Source organism: Schistocerca cancellata, chromosome 2 (assembly GCF_023864275.1).
Source record: "Schistocerca cancellata isolate TAMUIC-IGC-003103 chromosome 2, iqSchCanc2.1, whole genome shotgun sequence".
Lineage (NCBI taxonomy): Eukaryota > Metazoa > Arthropoda > Insecta > Orthoptera > Acrididae > Schistocerca > Schistocerca cancellata.
Window position 1 is genome coordinate 976313700 of NC_064627.1, and position 26231 is coordinate 976339930.

A 26231-nucleotide genomic window follows, 5' to 3' on the forward strand; every position below is an offset into this window, starting at 1 on the left:
AGTATAAGATGCACCAGAATTTTGGAGGCAATTTTTCGAAGAAAAACGTGTGTCTTGTAGTCTGTAAAATATGGTATTCTTGAAATAAAATTTATTATTACATACGTATCCACATTTTAAAATCATTTTTATTCAACTTTCTGTTTGAAATAGGGTACTATCCTTCTTAACTTGTTATTGATGTTCTTGTGATTGCAATATCATTTTTACTAATTGTGAAGCAAAAAAGTTAGTCTTCTATATGAGCAACATATTGATTAGATGTTAGGTTCCATTGTATTAAGTCTATTAAATAACTAAAAATGTGAAATATTGCCCCCATAATCTTCATAATTTTTGTTCTGCGCACATTTTCCAATGTTAGGCTTCTGAATGAGTGGGAAAGTGTTGTGCCATTAATGATAATTTTCATCTCCTTAACATACTGAAGAATTTATTTGATCTCATAATATGTTTTGCTATATCATCAGCAGTGCTAGTAGGCATTTTTTCCATTCAAAAATAAATATGAAAGTCAGTAAACATACTTAACATTCATGATAACCGGATCAGTAAAAGTTATTATAGGGCTCTCCATGTCAAAAACAAATGTAATCAGTTCGTGTATTCTGCCAAAAGAAATCATTAGATCAGGACCTTCTTATTGGCCACTGTATACTACCATCTGGTTGGGTATGACAAACATCAATGAATTGGTGACTAAGTGCAAGAGATGCCAATACCGTAAGTTCACTTTAGCCAGATTGTGCATTCGGTAGTGAGTGATGAATGCTTTTACCTCTACACTGTTCATTCATTGGGAACGTTTGTATGGGACATCATGTTTTATAGGGAATGTAAATGACTTTGCAGCTTGTCACAGTAATGTGTAGCATATTGAAATAGAATTTATGTTACAGTGTTTTTTTAGTCATTCTTTCATTTTAATTGGACCAATAATTGCTTTACTTGTTGGGTACATTACATCCTTTTTTAAAAGTTGGGAAATGATTCTTACATATGGGGATTGCAGTAGTTATGTGGAGATGATTAGGCTTGCACAGGTTAGTCTACTGTGGAGAGCTGCATCAAATGAGGATTGGAGCTGAATGCCACAACAACAACATTACTCAGATACATTTGTGTCTATATATAAGTCTGACTATGTTTTCAGTTTGTGTTGTTAGTGTCAATACTGAGGCGGATTTGGACCAAAAATCGGACTAGATGTCAGCAGTTTTACAAATTGGACAGAGTAAGATTCACAATATGAAAGAAAGCCTGTTTGCTACATTCTCATGTGTAGCTTTTAAACTACAGCATGAAAACTGGGCCTAGTCTTATGTAAGGCAATTTAGGGGGTAACTACAAAATTTAATGTATGTCTGATCTGGTGATGAATAGTAAGTAATGTATGCTGAGTTACATTTTATAATTTTTAATTTGGTGTTGTTGTTAATATCTGATATTTGTTTTAACAGTTATGGGACCTGCGAGCTGGACGGTTGCTAAAGCAGTTCTCAGAGCACAATGGATCTATTTCTGCAGTCAAGTTTCATCCGAATGAATTTTTGTTAGCTGCAGGAAGTGCAGATCGAACTGTTACTTTTTGGGATCTAGAGAAGTTTCAACTTATTTCTACATCTGACAGAGACATTTTTCCTATCAGGTATGAGATATTCACTGTGTTTTTATGTACCATTCTTTGCTTCTGAAGTAAATGTGTGCACATTTTCTAGAATGATCATTTGGAAAGTTCTTTAAATTTCAAATAGTTCTGTGGGGAAACTAATGTCACCTAACTAAGTCACAAATTGTCCACCTCCAAAGAAGATCATATAGAGAGGCTAGTTGTTTCAACCAAAGAAGTGCATTACATTTCCAAATGTTCTTTAATTGTACTAAGTTTGTGTAGTAAAGGCGCTCCAAAATGAAGCTAATAAAATAAAGATACAATCAAACATTGAAAATGCCAGGTTGAATGATCAAAAATATCAGGAAAAGAATATATTGCTACTCACTGTAGATTGTTGCAGACTGACACAATGAAACTACTGTACATGTTACAGCTTTTGACGAAAGCCTTCTTCAGCAAAGAGCCCTCACGGGCCCAGCATTCATTTGCTTCGTGACCTCAGGTTTCCTAAGCCGGGGACTGATGAGTGCCGCCAGTCCTCTGGTACCATAACTTCTGGACATGCTTTAGCGACCACCATGCAGTGTGGTGGTGGATTGTTGTGTCCCCCCAGGGAATGGGTATCTCGGCTTAACTGCCTGGACCACAAGCATGGTAAAATCTGTATTAAAAAGTGGATTGGATGGGCTGTTGGGCAATATTAAGACCCAAAATGATGAGGCCTCATGTGGCTAGGCCACCTGGGTTATCTCTGACTATCAATAGCAGTAATCATAGTAACAGGCCACATCCTGTGGTAGATAACGTTTTTGTTCTCATGAAATGCATGCACAGTTCTTTAGAGGAATCGTCACCCTTTTATGTCCATATAGCTCTTGAGAGACTTGCAGGGCAACTCAAATTGATCAAGAGGCTGTGGAATGACTCTCTCCTGCTAGAGACTATGAAGGCTCCCTGAGTACTGAAGCTGTTGCATGTCAAGCTCTTTGGAGAAAATCCCATCAGTAGTGAGCTGCACACTGGGTTAAATGGCGTTAAAGGTGTTGTAACATGCTGGGACATATGGATATGGATACAAAAGAACAGCAACAAGAATGGGAAAGTGCAAGGGTGACTGAAATTCAAAATATTGTGAAAAGGGTTGATGGTGAGCTCCAAAAGTCACCATAATTTATTCTGACATGCTGAAGTTGCTGGAGTACATTGCAGCAGGATTCTTCTGCGTTAAGGTTAGACATTATGTCCGAATCCAATTTGCTGCTTCAAGTGCAAGTGGTTCGGTCATACCAATGTGGGTTGCAACGATCGGGCTACATGTGTCAGTGCGGCACATGAATAAGTTTTTCAAAGCACTGCCCCATCCAGGTGTGTTAATTGCTCCGAGGCCCATGCAGTTTGGACCGGGGACCATCCTGTCTTCGTTGGAGAAAAGAAGATTCAGGAAATTAAAGTTACCTAACGTGTTAAGTATTCTGACATGAAGGAGGAATTTAAGTTCACGCAGCCACCAAGTCTTGTTAAGTCTTTTGCCTCAGCTTTGAAGCAACCTTCCAGAAGGTCGGTGTTAACACCCGGACTATGACTGTTGAGCAGAGCACACCTATCTGCACTTGTAAATGCAGCTGACAGCCTGTGTTGCTGCTCCCACAGCCCAATCATACTATCACCGAAGCGTTGAAAGTTGCTGCATATAATAACAGTGTAGATAGCAAGTCCTCACAGTAGACATCGGAAGAGATCCACCAAAGTGTTTCTCTTATTTCAACCTTGCCACTGTCCCCAAAATCCAAGCTGAGAACGAAGGCCAAATCACCAAAGCGATCCGCTCTGAAGCCATCAGACCATGCAACCTTGTTGCTATCTGATGATGGTCATACTATAGGTGGTATGGACGTTGATGTTTGCATGGGGAACCAGCGAGTCTCCCCCCCCCCCCCCTTCCTCCCACTACCTCTATTGCCGTCTCACCACCACAGTGGAAGGGGAAAGACAGAGTAGAACCTCACCATTAAAATGGCTTTCACACTGCAGTGGTACATTAATGGGTTCAGAATGCATGAGGAGGAACTGAAACTGTTTGCACAGGAACACCCCTGTGCTTGTGTTTGCAGGAAACACATATTAAAGCATCTGACACCCCTGTCCACTCTATTGCAAGGAGGACCTGACTGGGGAAAGGGCCAAGGGATGGGTTGTTCTGTTTGTCTACAATATGCACCACTCCTCTGCTCTGCCCCTCTGTGCTGACCTGCAAACAGTTGCAGTTGAGGTGGGTGTGTGTCAGAGGGGTCACTGCTCACTATATTTACCTCCGCACAATGCAGTTGACTCTGAGGCTCTAACAAATCTTACAGAACAACTCCCCTGACCATTTCTTCAACTGATAGACTTCATTGCCCATCATATATTGTGGGGTTTGACCTGTACTTGCTATCAGGGCTGGGTTTAGGAGAGCCTCATGATGTCTCATGAGCAATGCATCCTCAACACAGGCACTTCCACTCATTTCTGTGCTGTTACTGGAACATTCTCAGCCATTGACCTCTCTTTCTTCTCTCCAGCCCTTATGGACTCTGTTAAGATGCAGAAGGCACTGGTGACCTTCATTCCAGTGACCACTTCCCACTCGGTATTCATCTACTGAATGTAACTCTCACTGAAAACACACAGCCAGGATGGATGATCAGCAGAACCAACTGAATACTGTTTGACCAGCTGGCTGTGTTTGTGTGCCGTGACAGCATCCAGGAGTGGGTGGACACATTACATGAGTAATTCACCATGCCACTGACCTCTCCATCCCACAGTCTTCTCAACATCCTGGAAGGCCACCTGTCCCATAGTGCCTTTTGATTAGTGATGGCAAAGACTTGACGCATCATCAGGGAGAGCAGGAAAAGGTCTTGGCAAGTGTTCCTGGACTCTGTCAACCTTTCCACTTGTTCTTCTACAGTATGGGAAGCCATCAGGAGGATATCTGATAAAGGCAGTCGGTTACTTATAGCAGCATTGTTGAATCAGGGGTGCTTCCAAACAACACTTGGAGACTTTGCACAGACAATGGCAGAGCATTTTTGCACTGACTACTGCCATTGCCAGCTGGGACACAGCATTCTTTCTTTACCATGCCCCCATGGAAAGGGGTGAGTTGGACTTCAGGTCTCTTGATTCAGAGTCGTCTAACTGCCCGTTCTGCATGCAGGAGCTGGATTTGGCACTGTCTGCAGCTCGTGATACAGCATGCAGCAGTCATGACTAAATGTGATACTGCTTGCTGCAAAACTTGAAACCAGTGTCCAAGGAAATCTTCTTACAATATTTTAAATCAGTAAGGCTGACAGGCAACTTATCCAACTCGTGGAGAGAGGTAATTTTGAGCCCTCTTCTTAAATCAGGCAAGGAGCGAACATAACCCAATAGTTACCATAGCATCGCGTGAATGATCTGTAGAGGAAAGACCTTGGAGCGAATTGTTAACCGTCATCTGGTATGGATGTTAGAGACAAGGCAACTCCTTAGCCTCTCTCACCACTAAATGAAATGAAATGATTGTGTGGCATTGTTGGCCGGGACGCCACATCGGTGAGGTGCAAGTCAATGATGATGATGGACATGCGACACCCAGCCCTCTGCCGGGAATCGAACTTGGGGCCCCCTGCGTGGTAGGCATTAATGCTATGGCTACATTACGGAGGCGGACTTCGATCCACTGTCGACAACCTGATCTTGCTAGAGGCTGCTGTTCATCAGGCTTTCCTGTGTAAACAGCATTGTGCAAGTATATTTTTTGATATCAGTAAGGCATGAAATACTACTTGGAGACACTTTTTTCTATGGCAGCTCTACCAATGAGGTTTCTGTGGCTGTCTCCCCATCATTATTTGGTCCTTTCCATCAGAGCACTTTTTTCGATACCGAGTTGGTGACGTGCTGTTGGATATTTTTGAGCAGGAGAATGGTGTTTCTCAGGACAGTGTTTTAAGTGTTACCCTTGATGCCACATCCATCAGCAGTATCATGTCCACATAAAGGAGTCCAGTACAATGCTCCTTATTTGTGGATGATTTTGGAGTTATCTGTTTTTCCCCCAGTATTGCAACAGCACGTCATCAGCTACTACATACATTGACAAGGATGGAGGAGGAGTGGGCTGCAAAGACTGTGTGTGTGTGTGTGTGTGTGTTGTGTGTGTGTGTGTTCATGTGTTCATTTTAATTGTACATGTTGTATTTTTAATTTACCTGATTTGAGTATGTGGAACACCATTCTCCCTTTTAAAGACTAGTTTTTGGGCCTCAATTTTGACTCCAAGCTATTGTTACCACACCTGAAGGACCTGATGGCCAAAGCCCAGAAGGCACCAAACATTTTGAAGTGTGTTAGTCACAGATCTACTGGAGTGGAGAGGACACCTCTGTTCCAGTTTTGCAGGGCTCTCTTTCGATCGCAGCTGAACTGTGGATGCACAGTGTGCGGTTCAGTGGAGCCTTCGTACCTGAAAGTCATTGACACTGTCCACCATGACAGATCAGGCTGTCTATGGCCACTTACAGGACCAATCCCATACACAGTCTCCGTTCTGAGGCTGGTGAGCCATCACTTATCATCTGGCGGCAGCTTCTAGTGGCTCATCAGGTTTGTCAGCTCCTTGTTACTTCCACTTCCCCAGCATACCGTACTGTTACTCGTCCAGCTATGGAATGTCACTTTACAAATCATCCACGTGCAATGATGCCATTTGGGATCTGTGTGAAATGTATGCTGGAGTCCCTTGTTGTGGAGCATGTACAGGCTCAAGTCAGGGGTTGCAACCAACTGCTGCCATGTTTATTGCAGAATCACGGAGTAATTTTAGATTTATTGCAGCACAGGAGGGATTGCTTCTGTTTTTAATGTGATACTTTTAGACATTTTAAATGAGCACCACAACTATGTACAGCGTTACCTCAAGTTCTGGAATTCATGGAATATCAAGGAATTTCAAATGTTTCAGTGAGATCAGGGAAATTTGAAAAAAAAAGAAAGAAAGAAAAACTGGAAAAATCTCATTTTTGTCTCAGTAGATGAAATGGTTTGTTAACTGAGATGTCATGTATTGTCACTGGCTGGTCGCAGCTGAGTATGTGCACTGCTTCCCTACTCCCTCAATCTTACTGCTTCTCCTCTTCCTACCACTCCCCTCAGCTCGCAGGCAGTGCTGCCACCACTTATTGCCACTAACCTAGCAGCTGCCAACGAGAGGTAGGGAAGTGTGAGGAGTGGTTTGTTTGGATCTCATTCTGAGAGATTCTTCATGCAGCAGCCAGAGATGGTGGTCATGTGTGCATGAATTGTGTCTGAGTGAATGTGTGTGTGCTCTCATTTTCTGACAAAGGCTATGACAGAAAGTTTAGTTGTGAGAGTGTGATTGTCTTTCCTATGAGCCTTTCTGCAGCTCAGCGATCATCTTTATGGTGAGTTGCTACCTATCCTCATTAGTATTGATTCTCAGAATATTTGCACAAATTATCTGTTGTATGGATTGATCACCACAGTCTCATGTCATCAACATGGTATCTGTGACACGTGAATAGGTGGCCACACAAATGGACTTCCACGATGGGCCAAAACTGCAGGCCATTTCTGTGGTTATCTCTAACAAATTGGACCTGCCAATCTGAAGCTCATCATTTCCCACTAATGTGCAAGGCCTGTCCATCGGATATAGTTTCACTGATCTGCCTGCAGGCTGGGTCTGTTTGTTTGTAGCATAATGCAGCAGATTTTCGTGGTTTATTGAAGGACCCAGGACTGTGGTGCTGCTCGGCAGGCCAGAGGCCGTGGCCGATGGATTTCAGGAATTGTGAGTGTCTCACTGCAAATCCATTGTACAGTGCAGCATTTTACAGACATTTGATACACTCTAGTACATTTTGGCACTCCAAAAATAATTTATACATTAGAACATATGGACAGTAAGAAGAAAATTGTGGCAGTTGCTGGCAGTTCGTATACTATGTACTCATATGTTACTTGAAACAAAAATCACACCGTGACTAATAACCGACAGTAACAAACATAGTAGAACCAACATTTTATTGGTGGTCACCTAAAGTGTTTGTTTACACAATTCTTCCCTGCCTTATACATTTCTTTCAAGAGGCCTACTTTTTTCTGAGTCTGTTTCTAAAATCAGTGAAGATATTTTAAAACTGTCTTGTGACTCCAAGGAAATGCTTATTTTTGTCACCAAATGTGTTTCGTTTTATTGAAGGAAAAAAAAAAAAAACACACACACACAGTGGTCTCAATGAAACACATATACCATTTGGCTTGCTTTCTCCATCTAAAAACAGTTCATTACAAAAAATGACATTAATGCTTAAGCTTTTTTGCTTATACAGGGGAGAAATAAGGAAGTTCTTACATTTTTTTGTCAACTTATGTCTTTACTTGCCCTTGAAATCTCAAAATTAGTGAGGGAGAAAATTCTAAAACTTGTTTGGAAATCAGGGAATTTCGTATGGGGAAACTTGTGGCAACCCTGATGTAGTCTTCATGGCTGGGTCTAAACAGGGGAGCTCCATCGGTTCTTCTGTCACTTTCCCCAAATTGTGCCCTCAAGATTCTGTTGCCTCCAGAGTTCACTGTATTTGATGCTGAACTAGCTATGGTATTGAGGGCACTGGAGCAGATGAGATGTGCCATGCCTGCTAAATTCCTAGCCTGTACCAACTCCCTGAGTGCTCTCTAGTCTCTGCAAAACTTGTATCCAGCTGATAAAGCAGTTCAGGATTCCCTGGATGTCTTCCTCTGGCTACAAGGACTGTGGAAGGAGGTGTCCTCCTGCAGGGTGCCAGGGCATGTGGGTATTGTGGGAAACGGAAGAACAGATATAGTAGCCAAGGGGGTGAATCTTAATCCTCAGTTAGTTGAGTGTGCCATCTCCCTGCATGTACTCATCTCGCTGTTGATCTACAGAGTCATGCGTCATAGGGTAGAAAAGTGGCTGGAAGTGACTGGTAATAAGCTGTGTCTACTAAATCCCATTATATGGCCCTGGTGTGTTTCCTTTCGGCCACAAATAAGGGGTGAGGTCCTACTTGCTTGTCTTCGCATAGGCCACAGTCATCTGATGTAGGGGTTCTTGCTCTGGTGACAGGATCCTCCAACATGCTGTGCTTGTGGTGTACAGGTAACTGTGTGCCACATTTTATTGGACTGTGTTTTATTTTCGCGTCAGAGGGCAGAGGCAGATTTGCTGGCAGGTCTGCCCTCTATTTTAAGTGACACTGACACAAATACGGTTGGAGTATTAAGATTTTGTGACATGCCCACCTTGTTTCCAAAAATTTTTGGAAGATGTTCTTAATGTAGACACACAAACAAACACAACATACACACAAAATTCTAGCTTTCGCAACCAACGGTTGCCTCGTCAGGAAAGAGGGAAGGAGAGGGAAAGACAAAAGGATTTGGGTTTTAAGGGAGAGGGTAAGGAGTCATTCCAATCCCGGGAGCGGAAAGACTTAGCTTAGGGGGAAAAAAGGACAGGTATACACGCGCGCGCGCACACACACACGCACACGCACACCCCAGCGGGTCCACAACTCTTTTATGGTTTGTGCCTATGTCCGGAGACGGATGCTCGTAAATGTAACGCATTCTTCGCCTTCTCTGCTTGTATGTCTTCATCCTTCCTTTGTCCTTCTCTTTTCCTTACCTCTTCTCTTTACCCTTTTCTCCGCTGCGGCGTTTGAGACCTCTCTTCTTTCCTTTCCCTTTCTTTGTTTTTCCCTTTCTCTTTCTTCCTCCCTGTGCGTGTCTGAAGGCCTACACACGCATTTTGTGTGTAGCCGGTGACGCGTAATTCCCCGCCCCGGGTAGACAGGTAGGACACGTACGTACCCCCTGGTAACGGCCAGGCCCAGGGAGGGGTGATTACCCGAGCTGATACCTTCCGAAAATGCCGATTGGTCCCTCCGTCCGTTTGTCAGGAGGTGTGACCTGATGTGTGAACAATCACCTAAGGCGGGAGTGCCCTCAGAGAGGGCCCCCACAAGGGAGGAGCACACCATCGGAGACGCCGGTAATCATGGGGGATTCTTCCGCAATGGTTTCCTCACCTTCCACTATGTCTGCTCACAAGCGTAAGTTCACAGAGTCTCAGCCACAGACAGTTCTTCCATCGTTGCCACAGTTCCTTGTTGTTTCTTGGTCTGACGAAGGCCACGACTTCTCCTTGGTCAACCCTTTCATTATTCAGAAAGTTGTCGACGCAATTGCAGGTCCTGTAAAGTCTTGTTCCAGATTACGGAATGGCACCTTTTTGTTAGAAACAGTCAGTGCCCTCCCGGCACAAAAATTGCTGCGTACTTCACTGCTCCACACCTTCCCGGTCCGGGTTGAAGCGCACCGCACTTTAAATTCCTCGCGTGGAGTCGTTTATACACCCTCCCTCGATGGATTGTCTGACGAAGAAATTCAGCACTACCTGTCCGACCAGGGCGTAATGGCTGTTCATAGAGTTATGAAAAGGGTTGACACGAACATCATTCCAACCCGCACTGTCTTCTTGACATTTGACAAAGTTCAACTCCCATCGAAAATAAAAGCAGGCTATGAGATAATTTCTGTTCGCCCTTACGTCCCAAGCCCTACGCGTTGCTATCGGTGTCAGCGGTTCAATCACACCAGCCAATCCTGTTCCAATCCGGCCAAATGTGTTACGTGTGGCAAGGATGCCCATGAGGGTGCTTGTCCACCTCCATCCCCTCGCTGCATCAGCTGTAGGGGTGACCATGCTGCTTCCTCTCGAGATTGCCCCGTTTTTAAGGACGAAAAGCTCATCCAGGAAATCAGAGTGAAGGAAAAGGTGTCGACCTTTGCTGCTCGAAAATTATTCGCCAGTCGACAGCCCACCATGCCTCAGACAGGAAAATACAGCACTGTCCTTGCCTCTCCTCGGCCAACAAAGGAGGCGACCACGCGGACTTGTGACCTCACCTTTACTGCCACGGTCGTCCGATCGGCCAGCGCAAAGATCGCCCGTTCAACCTCACCACTTTCGCCTGCCCACTCTATGGCTCACCCTTCATCGGGTTCTGCTAAATCTTGAGCCCAAAAGTCAGACACCAAGACTTCGAAAAAAGAGCATACTCGTGAATATTTTTTACGTACCTAAACTTCACAACCATCGGTTCGTCCTTCATCTAAACATCATACTTCCAAGAAGGCTACTAAGAAACCCAGTTAATCTCCTTCTCCGCCAAGGCGTGTCCCATCTATAGCACCACCTGGCGGAAATCGCCCTCGGCCGTCTTCTGTGTCGCCGAGGCGCACTGCTGGCGGCCGATCCACCGGCCGATCGCTGTTGGTGGGAGCTGCTCCTGAACAACCTATGGATCAGGATCTTCTGCCATCGGCTGAATGCCATTCCATGCTGTCGGTTGCAAGCTCTGAGCAGTCGTTGAGTTGACGGCAACCTTGGTCACATTCCTCCATTTTCTGTTCACCCTATGTCCATTATCCACTGGAATATCCGCGGCCTTCGAGCCAATCGGGATGAATTGTCGATCCTCTTACGATCCTACTCGCCGGTCATCTTCTGTCTTCAGGAAACAAAGCTGCGTCCCCATGACCGCTTTGTTCTCCCCCATTTTCAGTCTGCCCTATTTGATCTCCCCTCTGTTGAAGGCACTCCAGCCCATGGAGGACTCACGATTCTTCTCCATGATACTCTCCATTATCACCCAATCCACTTAAACACTTCCTTCCAAGCTGTCGCTGTCCGTCTTTCCCTTTCTGGATATACCTTTTCTCTTTGTACTGTATACATTCCGTCGTTCACACCAATGGCACAAGCTGATCTCCTTCATCTTCTTGGTCAGGTTCCACCACCCTATTTGCTGGTTGGGGACTTCAATGCCCACCACCCGCTTTGGGGATCTCCACATCCTTGTCCACGTGGCTCACTATTGCTAGACGTCTTCCACCAAGCAGATCTAGTTTGCCTCAACACTGGGGTCCCTACATTTTTGTCTGCCTCCACGACAAATTTATCTCATTTGGACCTTACGGTCGGTACTGTTCTGCTAGCTCGGCACTTCGACTGGTTCGCCCTTGATCATACACACTCGAGTGACCACTTTCCATGTGTCCTTAGACTGCAGCCTCAACTGCCATATATGCGCCCGTGACGCTGGAACTTTGCCCAAGCCGATTGGACACTTTTTTCGTCTCTCATGACATTCAATGACCGTCACTTTCCCAGCGTCGACGATGAGGTCACACATATTACCGACGTTATTCTTACAGCTGCGGAACGTTCAATACCACACACCTCCGAATTGCCCCGGTGCCCCCCAGTTCCTTGGTGGAACGAGGCATGCCGTGACGCAATACGTGAGCGGCAAAGTGCTCTTCGCGTTTTCCGCCACCATCCTACTTTGGCCAACTGTATCCGCTATAAGCAGTTCCGTGCACGATGCTGTCGCGTCATCCGTGATAGCAAGAAGGCAAGCTGGAAGTTCTTTATTAGCTCATTTAACACCTTCACTCCCTCCTCGGAAGTTTGGAGCCGGCTTCGACGGTTCTCAGGCGCGCCTAGTTTCTCCCGGTCTCTGTGCTCACTGTAGCACATGATACATTAGTGGACCCCGTTGCAATTTCTAACTCATTGGGTCAGCACTTTGCTGAGATTTCGAGCTCTTCAAATTACCCGCTAGCGTTTCTCCCGAAGAAACGTGCAGTGGAAGTGCGACCTCTTGCTTTCTCCTCTCAAAATCGCGAAAGCTACAATACTGTTTTCTCCATGCGTCTCTTCTTCTCGCTCCTCCGCCCCAGGACCGGATGGATTCCACGTCCAAATGTTGCTGCATTTATCAACCCATAGTCTGCGTTACCTCCTTCGCCTTTATAATCGAATTTGGACCGACAGTACTTTTCCCAGACGATGGTGGGAAGCTATCGTTGTTCCTGTTCCAAAACCTGGAAAGGACAAACATCTCCCCTCTAGCTATCGCCCCATTTCTCTCACGAGTAGTGTATGTAAGGTTTTGGAGCATATGGTGAATTGCTGTTTAGCTTGATGGATGGAGTCCCGCAGTCATTTAACACCTGCCAAATGCGGATTCCGAAAGCATCACTCTGCAGTTGACCATCTAGTTGCTCTCTCCACTTATGTCATGAACAATTTTCTCCGGAAACACCAAACAGTAGCAATATTTTTTGATCTGGAGAGAGCATACGATACCTGTTGGAGGACAGGCATCCTCCGCACAATGTTCTCTTGGGGCTTTCGAGGTCGGCTGCCCCTTTTCCTTCGCGAATTTGTGGCAGAGCGCACATTTAGGGTGCGGGTGAATACTACTCTCTCCCGTACTTTCTCCCAAGAAAACGGGGTACCCCAGGGCTCCGTGCTGAGTGTTGTACTGTTTGCCATTGCCATAAATCCGATTATGGATTGTTTCCTTCCTGATGTCTCGGTGTCCCTCTTTGTGGACAATTTTGCGATCTACTACAGCTCTCAACGGACCAGCCTTCTTGAACGACGTCTTCAAGGATGTCTCGATCGCCTCCACTCTTGGAGCATCGAAACCGGCTTCCGTTTTTCTCCCAGTAAGACCGTTTGTGTTAATTTTTGGCAACGTAAGGATGATGTAGGGTATGCAGGCCGCCCCTCCTCGCTACTACCACCGGGAGTCCGCTTCCGTCAACTGCTCCATTCTCTTTCCTTCCGCTTTCCTAAAACCTTCTTGACAACTTGGGGTACAGCACCGGCTCGGCTCCGTCCCCGGATCTGCCTGCTCCGTGACCTTTGTAGATTTCCCAAGGATGGTACCCCTTCACTTGTTTACCGTCGGACATTTGCTGCTCTATGTGCACGAATGACGGAAGGCACATTTATTTACACCAATGGCTCGAAAACATTGTTAGGTGTAGGGAGTGCCTATATTGTTGGCGACACCCCAAATCACTTTTGGCTTCCTGACCAGTGTTCGGTTTATACTGCGGAGCTTTACGCTGTTCTCCAGGCTGTCCACTACATCCGCCACCATCAGCGGATACAGTACCTTATCTGCTCAGATTCTCTCAGCTCTCTCCTCAATCTCCAAGCTCTTTACCCTGTGCACCCTCTGGTCCACTGGATTCAGGACTGTCTGCACTTGCTCCACCTGGGGGACGTCTCGGTGGCGTTCCTCTGGCTCCTGGGACACGTTGGTATCTGTGGAAATGAGGCAGCCGATATAGCAGCCAAGGCTGCAGTCTCTCTTCTTCGGCCAGCTATTCAATCGATTCCCTTCGCCGATCTACGGAGTGTTTTATGTTGTAGTGTTATTCTTTTATGGCACGCACACTGGTCGACACTTCCCCATAATAAATTGCGGGACATGAAAGCTCTTCCTTGTGCTTGGACCTCTTCCTCCCAAATGCTTCGTCGGGAGGAGGTAATTTTAACTAGACTCCGGATAGAGCACTGTCTTTTTAGCCATCGACATCTTTTAAGCGGCGATCCTCCCCCACTCTGTCCCCACTGCTCTCAGCTGTGGACTGTAAGACACCTTGTAATTGAGTGCCCCTATATTAATCCGTTACGCTCCCGTCTACAGCTGTCGCCTGATATATCGTTGATTTTAGCAGATGACACGTGCTCAGCCGATCGCGTTCTCGATTTTATTAGTGCCAGTGAAATGACGTCAGTCATTTGAAGCATTTTTTGGGGACAACCAACCCCTTTCTGTAGTTGATTTTTAAGCCTTCCTTCTGCTTTTAGTTTCTCCAATTTTATGACTTTCGTTCCCATTGCTGCTGGTTTCCATTGTCCGTTTTTTCCTGTTTCCTAAGTCATGGACCGGGCGCTAATGACCATAGCAGTTTTGCGCCCTAAAACCAAAACAAAACAAAAAAAAAAAATAATTGACTGTTGAGTTCAAGTGGTGTCAAAACTTAAAGTTGATCTAACAGTTCCTGTTAAGATATTCATCTATATAGTAGGAGGAGTTGCTTACCAAAAAGTCTTTCAAACTCAGTTTATACTGTGCTTTATCTGAAATCAAGTTTTTAATAGTTGCTGGCAATTTATTGAAAATGTGTGTTCCTGAATATTGGAACCATTTTTGGACCAAGGTAAGTGATTTTAGGTCATTATGTACATTGTTCTTATTTCTTGCATTGACACTTGGTGTTGAGCTGTTGGTTGGAAATCAACACACATTATTTACAACAAATATTAGTAAGGGATAAATATACTGAGAACCATTGGTTAGAATAACCAGTTCCTTGAATAGGTTTCTACATGATGTTCTTGATTTTACACCACAAATGAGTCTTATTACAAGCTTTTGCATTCTAAAAACTTTTGTCTGGTTGATGATTTACCCCAGAATATGCTCCCAAATGACATAATAGAATGAAACCAGGCAAAGTATGCAAGTTTTTTCATATTTATATCTCCTACATCTGATATCATTCACATTGCAAACACGTTTAAGCACATCTGTGGTATACCCTTCCCAACTGAATTTGTTATCAGGTTGTAATCCCAGAAATTTAACTGTTGACCTCTTCTGTCTGCATGTCTTCATGTATTACACACACTGTGAAGGAAATCTCTTACAAGTTCTGAGCAGCAAATAGTGGGTCTTTTCAATGTTTATTGACAGTGGATTAGCTTTAAACAATTTATTAATGCCTGTGAAAATTTGATTAGCAGCCATATCTAAATCTGTACTTGATTTGCTATTTATTACAATGTTTGTATCATCTGCAAACAAAACAAACTTAGCATCTGGCACTGTAACAGACTAGAGGTCACTAATGCACATAAGAAAAAGCAATGGACCCTAGGTGGAATCTTGAGGAACACTGCATGTAATAAGATGAAGTCTGATTGCTTACTCCAGGTATTTTGCAATGACACAGTTTGTTAGCTAATGAATGAAGTACATTCTTACTGTACATGTAAATAACCTTCCCTATATCAGAACCCTTAAGGAACCCAAACTGTGGCTTGGACAGTATATTATTTTCGGTCAGGTGCTTAAGAAGATGCTTGACCACAACCTTTTCAGATGTTATTGAAAATGCCGGCAAAAGTGAAACTGGTTGATAGTTTGACTGCATCTCTTTATCCCCCTTCCTGTAAAGAGGCTTAACTCCAGCACATTTTAGCCAGTCAGGAAATGTTTCACTGATCAGAGATTGATTACACAGATAACTTAAGACAGAACATGAAGATACTTTGATTAACTTCATTGATATGTTATCATAACCACTAGAATAGAATTTTAAGGATTTTATGGTGGATGCTACTTTTTTGGGAGAAGTGAGTGTCATTTCCATTTTACTGAAGAGTGTGTGTGTGTGTGTGTGTGTGTGTGTGTGTGTGTGTGTGTGTGTGTGTGTGTGTTTGTTTGGCAGGCTTTTTTTATCAGTTGCTTTCAAATAGTTGTGGTGCATTAATGAAATGAAAATGGTTATCATTTGTATTTTGCTTGTGGTATACAGGTATACTGGTTTTAGAGATATAATTGCAGTTTCTCATTATATGGTGATGTGGTCTCAGGACATTGTTACTTTCTTTTACAGATGTATTTCCTTTAGTGAAAATGGAGAGTGCCTGTTTGCTGGTTCACAAGAGTCACTCAGAGTTTATGGTTGGGAGCCAACACAAATATTTGATACTGTTCCTATTCCTTGGGGGAAAATACAGGATATAGCATTAGCCCAGAACCAGTTGATTGGTGCATCAATTAAAATGACAAACGTCATTCTACATATTGTAGACCTCAGTAAGGTGCAACCATTTGGAGGTGAGCCCACTGCATTCCACTCTCCATTTGTGCATGGCCAAACTGTGAGAAAGAGCTTTAGCAGAGACCGACCATTCAATGTAGCAAAAGCAAGGTGAGTGTACAAATTTTGTTGTTTTCAATACATTATTGATTGCGTGCCATTAGATACTTTCCTGTTGATGGGGTGGTAGTTTAAATTTGCTTCAGTAATAAAAAGTATTTGTAGTGGTTTGTTTTATACTCTGTGTACATTAGTGTACAGTTTCAGTTACATGACAGCAATTATATGGGCCATAAAACACACATACATACACTTTTATATCTCCAAAGCCACTTTTGTCTCCCAGCACTGCAACTCAAGTAGATGGAGGTTGTAGAAAAGAATGAGAGTTAATGAAAGGTATATACTGGTGAAGTAGATTAGAGTTAAGATATAAGATGTGGAGTGTGCATCTGGTGCAAGGGCAGGTTGGTAGAATGTGGTGCAAATGAGAGAAGTATCAGAGAATCAGATGGAGGACAGAGGCTGATAGAGATTAGGGGCGGAGCATTTGCAAGAATGGAGAATATTTAACTGGAAGTGTGTGTGTGTGTGTGTGTGTGTGTGTGTGTGTGTGTGTGTGTGTGTGTGTGTGGTGGGGGGGGGGGGGGAGGGGAGGCAGGTAATCCGGCTGTGTAGGGCTCTGAAGCTTCCATTGTATTTAGTAGGTTCAAGCCTGTCAATTGCATTTCCTTCATAGTCAGCTGCATGGGCACCTCTGTGCCCCAGTAATCATTCGTGGACTGCTTAGGAAAGGTGCTATATTGTTGTGTATCCAATGCAAAATTTAACACACATACCATACAACTTGAATTTGCCATCTTACTACACTTATATAATCACTTGTCTTTATTTTTTACGTTTTTGTTCATACAGTGACTGAAATAAGGAAGTACAACAAGGTTATTTGTAAAACAGTTTGAAGATATGGAATTTACATCTCAGCCTTTCGTTTATAAGCTGATTTTCATGGCAATATGGTTAATGACTGATGTAAAGACTGTTTTGGTATAAGATTTTTCCGGCAATTCGTTAAAAGATTTTTGCACCACTGCTTCACACTTCTACCACAGTTAACTTTGTAAAGAAAGTCTCTGATTGTATTTCTGGAAGTCCCGCATCCCTCTCAGAGTGTCATTTCCCTTGTCTCTGAAGAGTTCTATTAGCTTCACTTGTACTCCTTAATATTACCAAATTGCGAGTTCCTTACAGAGCGCAACCTGTATTATGTGGGTTAGAGTTCAGTGCACCTTGGGTTCCTTTTGCTGGGAGCTAGTCAATTTGACAATCATTCAGCTACCATAACCTATATATGCATGCTTCAGCAATCCGTGGTGGGTACAGTGAGGAAAAGGTGAACAGAAAAAGTTTAAATCTCACTACAGCCATTGTGTTGGAGGTTTTCTTTAGAATCATTCTCTGTGGACACATTGAACAGCACAGGAAAAATATGAAAAGATTCTGTTAACAAGCTCAGGGCAGACTATTTCCTTCCTTCATGTAAAGCTTCTCTAGTTATCAGTCTGGAATGAGGCACAAGGCGTAGTCATAACGTTGTAATCATCATTTTAAAAAAACCTTAAGTAATGTAATGAATTTCTTGTTTCTCTCCAGTTATGTGCCGCCTGCAGTCTTGGTACACACTGCAGTCCCTGCACCACATTACCATAGATACAAATGGTGCATCCCATTGATGAAGTGGAGTCTTGGGAAGTAATTTGTTTTAGGCAGCAGCAGTAATATTGCATTGGTATCAGCCCAAACCAGATGGATGGCTGAAGAATTCATCTGGATTATCCTGACACAGCTGCAATATTTTTGATGGTGCTGAATTACTGCATGATATTGCACTTTATGAATGGGATGTGCTATTTTGTTTTAGCTTCTCTACTGGTGTGACATTTGGATTTCATTGTGTATCAAAACTGCACACATGTGTCTACAAACAAACAAACAAATATTTCTGACTACCTTTTGGAATTGTTCATTGGAGAAAAGACATCTGTGGCCACTGTTAAGGTTAACAGCGGCATGGGGTTGGTATATTTCTCACAAATTAAAAATAGCTGGAGGGAGCTGAAAAGTGTGACACAGTGGGCAGTTAGGCATTTTTTTCCTCAGATTATTCTTGAGTGACATATAATAAAATAGTGAAAAGTAAAGGAATTTTTTATAGTGTGTATTGCCACTTCGTTCCATTGCTTTCCTTGATTTGCACTATATGTACAGTTATACCTTGTGCTGGTGTGTAACATCATGTTAATAATATGTAATAGTGGATAACTACATGTAAAAAAAATTGCTTTTCAGATTGGATGTGAAAACAATTGAAGAATCAGACAGGTCTGGCACGGATCCAGAGGAGGACGCAACTTCTTTGGCAGACATAAAGAATGTGGCAGATTATGAAAATATTTTCCAACCAAATCGAACTCGTAAGATTTATTTTCTGTTTCTTTACTCATTCTAAGTTCTGTAGCCAGTTTTAACATGTGTCATATAAAGAAGTCATGACAGTTCACTGAAGTTGATATTTGGTTTCAAGAAGTAGTTAAATACTATATAAGCAACATGAGGAAGCTTGTCTTCAAAAAATAGAAAGCAAGATAAGTGTAAAGGACAGATGCAAGTCTATTTTGCTGTATCAGGATTGTGTCCAAAGGAAAATTTTGATAAAGGACGAATGACATGACACAATGTGACATTTTATTAAGGCTGGATTTTATACATAGTAAAACACCCAAGGTACCCTCAATAATTTTTAGAGTACTTTGTGGCAGCGTGAAGCCCCAAGCCATTGCAGTACTCCTTCATTCCTGTGCTGCAATCTTTTCAGGCTGTATATTTTCTCAGACTTAGTGTCTAGGACAGATTCCCTACTGACAATGTAGCTTGCCTGTAGGACATCGATTATGGCTTTTCCCACTTTGTTTTACAACATTTATTTCGGTTAGCTCATTTTTGATCCCCAGATTTGAGTTTGATTCAAGACAGTGGTCATCACGCGAGGTGGCCAGCTCTATAGCTGGTTGGCAGGCATGGGGGCGGGGGGGGGGGGGGCTCATTCAGAGTAGATGACATCATGGTGGAATCAGGTACAAAGAAGAGGCCAAAGTCATAAGTTGATGGGTGTGAGGCTCCAGTAATCTCTTCAGCATATCTGAATTCTTTATTGTAGACCATTATGAAGCTAAGAATTTTCCCTCCTTGACCACACAGTGGGAGGAAAGCAAAATCAAGCATACTGTATAAACGTGTTTCCCTCAGTTCTTTGTTTGCACCCAGATTGATCTGGGGTCATTTATATCTAGTAAGCCACAGTCCTTCATGGAGAATATTGAAAATGTATTTGGAGAAATCTCTTGTCTCAGTAAATTAAAACTGTCCTGAGAGTTACATTCTTGTAAAAATCCCCATAAGATCCTGAAAACCCACAAGGTTTAATTTTACACTGGGACTGAATGCTGCAAACAGATAACGAACTTCACGAGCACTTGGGGAAGCGAGATGTTCATTTTGTATGTTGTGTACGTCAAGCCTGCCAGACAACCACCTTGACACCAGAGCCTTAACCCTCACTTTTGAGTGGGATATGCTTCTGGAGAAGTTAAAGGTCATAGTTTACCATTATGAAGTGAACCTACATTTCACACCCCCAAAGCAGTGCTCAAAATACCAACAGTTCAGGGAAATGTCTTCCTGGTAAACAACCAGATTTGTGGAGACTTTAGTGGGCGACTTCATGAGAGGTCACCAAATAAGCTAATAACTTTCTGTGTCAGTTTTGGAAATGAACAGCCTCCCCAATCCCCAGAAGGTGCTAATCTAATTAAGGAATGCAAAATCCATGATTTTACGGTATCTGATTCCTTCTCATATTTTGAAGTTCTGAAGAAGCAATATTGCTTGTATCCTACCACAGTGGTAATGACTTTTTCTAATTCTGTGCCCATGTCATTGACGACAGTATCTTGAATATTTACTTCCTCAGTTTGCTCAGTGTCTGTCTCTCTACTATCTTGTGGTTCCTACAGCATCATCTTTGGAGGGTGTGGGGGGGGGGGGGGGCAACTCGACTCCCTGCTCCCAACCAGAGAGCTTCCTCCTCCTCCAGCATCTATTGATGATAGGATTTTGTTTAGGGGATCCTCTTCCCAGAAATTAACAGCCCAGTGGCCTGACACCAGCCAGTGACTGAAAAAGCCACAACTCTGGGTCCAAAGGCTGTGTGCTCTCCTTCAATTCATACCCCCACAGTGTACTCCTGACACACTAAAGTACGATAAAGTGGAAAAGGAGAAACGTCAGGAGAAGGCTCCTCTGGTGATCCTGGATGCACCAAGTCCTCCAGCACCACCGAGGCACCAAATACTTCAACACCATTGGACACTGAACCTATGTTCATCAATGTTGGTCCCTCCTCCCGCCCAGCCCTGGTGACAGACAGTGATCCTGGGGTGTGATCCATCGTCTTGGCCCTTTCGTGCTTGACCAGGACACCCATAACGTGATTCTGTGGAAATGCGATGGATATTACTGTCACCTGCCAGAATTACAACTACTAATGTCCTGTTCTGTGATCAGTGTTGCTATCCAAGAAATGCATTTCATTGCTAACCGTTGTGCAACTCTTTGTGTATTTTGTTGGAACTGTACTGTATCTGGTGAGTTCCATATGTTGGTGTATACAGATGTCATCAGTGAGCCAATTCCCGTGTGTAGCCCTGGGCAAGGCACTTACTTTGAAATGGTCATCTTAATACTATGCCTCTTTTCTCATACTTTGGGATTTCAGTGGGTAGTGGAAGACACTTTGTCTGGCAGGGGCCTATTTATTGAGCAGCTTCATTCCAATCTTGATCTGTGTCTCCTCAATGATGGCTCTCCCACCCACTGTAGTACTATGCATGGCACCTATTCGGTTGTTGGCCTTAGAGTGTCTTCCCCCCCCCCCCCCCCCCCCTCCCCCCCTCAAAAAAAATCTCGTTGCTTCACTAAAATGGTTGCTACACAGTGATCTTTGTGACAGTGACCACTTTCCAGTGATGCTGTCACTTTCTAGTTATCACTCAATGGACCAGTTGCCTTGCTGGACTCTCCATAGAGAAAACTGACAATTATATACTCTTGCTGTCAACTTCTTCCTGTGTCTGTCAGAGTACATAGACGGGGTTGTGGGTGGAACTGCTATCCCCTTTCTATATGCCTCCTCTACTGGCAGCTGGTACCATGGTGGACGAAAAACATTGCAACACCTATTAAGGTCGTCCTATTTCCTGTAGTGTTTCAAATGGTGTCCTTCACAAATTGCCTTCCTTACATTTAAGTGGCTCAGCACAAAATCTCACTAGCCAATTAAAGGCAGTTAGAAGGAATGGTGGAAGCACTACATCTCCTCCTTGGAGACGTATACCTCGTTGTCCCAAGTGTCATCAAGCTCCTTAGTCTACTGGGCTGCCAAAGACAACAGCTGTCCTGGGTCTCCTCCTCCACAGTTGCATTTCTACCAGTGAGTGAGTTCTTGCTGGTTACTTCGTGACCCATGTTGCTACAGTGTCAAGTGTTCTCTCGTCACCAAGCTACCTTTTTGGAAACCATTCATTTTTACTCATTCACTGTTCCTTTTTTATCTAATGGTATGCTACATGGATTTTAGATAAATTTCCCCCAAAAAATATCAAGGACACTCAAGTGTTACTTTTGCAGGATAGTCATTGATTGCCTGAAGTAGACAGGTTTTTTACTTCAATCTCTGTACCTGAATGTGTTCTTAGAATGGATCACATTAGTCAGGTGATGCAATTGAACAGTGACTGCAAGCCAGGCCAAGAGAACCCAGGGCAAGCTGAATGGAATTATGAATTTGGAACCTGTTAACAACACATCATGGACAATCCCATCATTAACTTTAGAGGGAAGCGCAGTGTCCCAGTGTTTTGGTTTTCAGTTCATTTACTGAAAATTTACATGTATTTGTGTGGGCATTACTAGCATGAAATAGCTGAAAGTAAACTATCATCTGTCAAACCAACATTAATAAGTTTCTTTTACAATTTGTGGGTGTGGAAATTAACTTCACATCAGCATGTCTGGGAAGTGAAAATTTATTTGGAAAACTAACAACTTCTGACACAGCAGTTGAGAAACAGCATCCTGAAATTAGAGGGTTTGTATCAACAATGGCAGCAACTGCAGAACTATGCAGGGAGATCGTCAAAACTTTTTTTTTTTTTAACCAAAAATTTGATGACATAGCACATATCGTTGCTTTGAAGATCTTTACAATCAATGAAGATAAACAGTTTTTGGTCAGTCAGCAGTTGAAAGGCACCCCAAGATACATGCATGGAGTCATTCATCATTTATTAGTGAAAGAGAACTTCTGAGCAAGCACAAACAGCCTGCCATTAACAGATGAGAGTGAAATGAATATGACAATCAAAAATGTATTGATTATGTATTAATATACTTAAAAGATAAATTTTACACATGAATATATAAAATAAAAGTAAAATCCAATGTTCAATGCTGATAATTTTACATTTTGGTAAGTTTGGAAAAGATATCTTGTATTTACAATGCAGGCCAAAGATATATGAGATGAGTGTATTGATAGTTTTTTAATTAACTATGAATTGTATTCTTGAAGAACCATTGCAGTTCCATTGAATTAACGGTGTGTTATCGATTTTCATAGAAAGAGTTTTCCTTGCCATTACTTAATTGGCTTCCATAATCCTCTTAACCAGAACTTTACGTGGCATTGCAAGGAGTAAAGCTAATCGTTTACCATACTTTCACTCACATTGGTGGACTGTCCTGATGCTGCAGTTAGAGTGGGATGAGAAGTTGTTTCAGGCAGATTGGTTGAGAGACAAACAGGAAGAGGGAATTGGGGGGGGAGGGGGGGGGGAAGGAGAGGTGAACAGAATGGAGAGTGATTTCTAGAGCATGGTGTTATAACATCACGTTTAACACATATATTTCAGAACGACACAACACATGTAAGTCGCAGAGTAAGTTGACAAGCAAGACATGTGTACACGTTAGCGTTCGAATGAGCACTGAGTCCCAGTCTAGCGGCCGCTGCTCGGCTGGCCGCTTAGGTGGTGCAGCTGCTGCATGGCTGCCAGACAGCACCGCACGTAGAGGACGCGCGTAATTTCGCGGCGGCACTGTGAATGATCTGCGAGTCACAACACATGGTTTCCCAAACTGTGTTTACGTGCTCAGCTAAAACTATTTTTGGCAGTTTGATGATACTAATTATCTTTTTTCCTATTTTCTAATGATTTTTTAAATTATTAGTTATGATTTAAAATTGAACTAATCATTGAATAATAAAAGTTATCATTTTTTAAACATTTTATTAACCTTCAAACTAAACAATGTGTTCCACTAAATACCAGGATTCTCAAAGTGTTCTGTCAGAGGAAATGTTTGGGAACCTCTGTTCTAGAGAGATAGCAAGAAATTGGATAATGATTCAGCTGTGGTGAGCATGCCTGGTGAAGGCCAAGGGAGTCCATTGTGGGACATTGTGAAGTAGATGATGTGGGTTTGTGGGGATAAGGACAGAACAGGAAGAAAAACAGTTTTAGATTAATGCAATGATGGATCAAACATGAAACTAGAATGAAGTGGGGTTGGTGGAAAGAATACATGGAGACAATGATGGAGCTTGACATTCGAAGGACCTAACAGAGATTAAGGCCAGACAGATTGCAGGATTGAAATATTTACCATTAGGACAATTCCTATTGACACAAATCAAAGAAACCGATATTGGGGGTGGGGGTTTACTGTTGGCATCTGTTGTGAAACAGCTATTTAAGTTGAGCATGTTATGTTTAGTGGCATGCCCTGCCTCTGAGTCATAAAAAAAGCACAGGACAGGAAGCTTCAGTAGATATATTGATGACTTGAATGATTAATACTGATGACCATGGCTTGAACTGGGAACCTTGTCGTTTGTAGACAATACTCTTACTGACTGAGCTGTCAGGTGTGGATAGTTTGTTCGATAAGAAACTTCTGTGCGGGTTGTGATTACTTTTACTCCTTCCATTATTTGTGCTCTACCCTATACTTTCCTGTACCATATTAATTATCTTCAAACTAAATTCTTGTGAATGTGGTATATTGCTTTATGGTCCTCCTCACCTTGCTTTGTAATATTCTTGTGGTGTTTTCTAGTCATTATGTTTGTTATTTATTTGTAGCAATTTCACCCTGTCTCTTCTTCTAATGTTACGTCTACTTTTCCTTATATTTTTACTTTCTGTTTATTATCTTCCTACAGTTGTAATTGTACATTATTGCACATAATTTGTGTGTTGTTCAATGTTTAAGAGCTTTTGTATTATTTCTGCTTATAGAGACTGTCATAGTAATCTTCCAACCGATTATTATTGTATAATTGTGTTGCATATTTGGTAGTTTGTAGAAGGAACAGAATGTGGTGCGTGACTCATATTTTCACTTCCTTCTTTTGCAAACGGGTGTTACATGCGCGAGATCAATAGAGACATGGTTATATTCACAGCATTTATAACTTATATTTACTACTTGTACTTCATGACAAAACCAAGGAAATTTCTCAAAATGTATTCAGTGTGTTTGTATAAAGAATGACTTCTATTACCTCTTCTAACAAAGAAAATTTATGAGTTCCCTATATTGCTTGTTGGCATTTTCTTTTAGCAAACATGTTATTTTTCCAATCCTGGTAGACTTTGCGTAGCATTTTTGTATTGCTTCACATGAGCAGTTTTTCTGTTTCTTCTTGACTTTTGATTTCCATTTAGCTCATGAAACATGAAGTAATCCTCTGTTTGGCTCCTACTCTCTTAGTATTAACACAGCGAAAGATGTGGCTGCAGTGGTGCTGTTGTAACACTTTTGTGTCATTACCATTTGTATCTCCAAAGTGAAGAACTTTCTGGAAAGTTGAAATTGGCCAATAACTGTTGCTTGTTTTTGTGTGACCTACCATTGTACTCATTTTTGAGAAATATGTGATCTGTTCTTCTTCTCCTCCTGCTTTTCTCTTTAACCTCTCAATAAATGGTTGAGATAATATCTGCAGTGTGTTAAGTGCTGCTGGAATAAAAGTTCTGCAACTAATTCGTATTTTACAACAATTAAAACTACATGCTAACATGAAGTTATGACTACATGAAGTTATCATTTGTGCCATTGTATTCAGTAATGGTACGACATTGAAATTCAGATATCATACTCATCAAAACTGCAATACACTTTAGGAGCCACCAGTCATTTACATTTAGTTCTTGCACTTTTTTTCATGACGATGCAAGAATCCTCTGTTGAACTTATGCTCCCCCCTTCCCATCTCAGCTTCATACTCTCATATTCGCACTATCCTACTCAGTCTTGTTATCCCACCCCCTGAACCTCCCAACCTCTCAGTCCCATGACCCTGACAACCCCCCCCCCCCCTCCGACTGCCCGTTGACTGACCCTTGATCCCCCCCCCTCCTCTTGATTGTCCAATGACTGACTCTGAAACCCCCTTTCTATGACTCCCCTTTGGTGTCTGTTGCATGTAAATATGTTGATGTACACATGCAGTTGTGTTTAATATATAACAGGTTATTACCTTTTATGGTGTAGATACTGAGAATATATATTTTTTTTCTCTTGCCTCCCGTGCATTCTTGCTTTACTCAAAATTTTATGTAATTGTTGCACTCCTCTTATGCAGTGCATATTTTGGATATGTCTTGTTTTACTTTCTTCACTTGCACGTTCTAACCTCACTTTTCACTTTCCTTCTCCT

The 26231-nt window shown here is 42.7% G+C and overlaps 1 protein-coding gene across 2 annotated transcripts in view; it reads left to right on the forward strand.

The window, feature by feature from the left end:
• LOC126162955 (katanin p80 WD40 repeat-containing subunit B1-like) overlaps positions 1-26231 on the forward strand; it is a 132314-nt gene that overhangs the window by 14293 nt on the left and 91790 nt on the right. For both annotated transcript variants that reach the window (XM_049919790.1, XM_049919789.1), the window contains exons 5-7: positions 1461-1648; positions 16184-16501; positions 18740-18864. In XM_049919790.1, coding sequence (XP_049775747.1) covers positions 1461-1648; positions 16184-16501; positions 18740-18864 — 631 coding nt within the window. The remainder of the gene's footprint in view (positions 1-1460; positions 1649-16183; positions 16502-18739; positions 18865-26231) is intronic.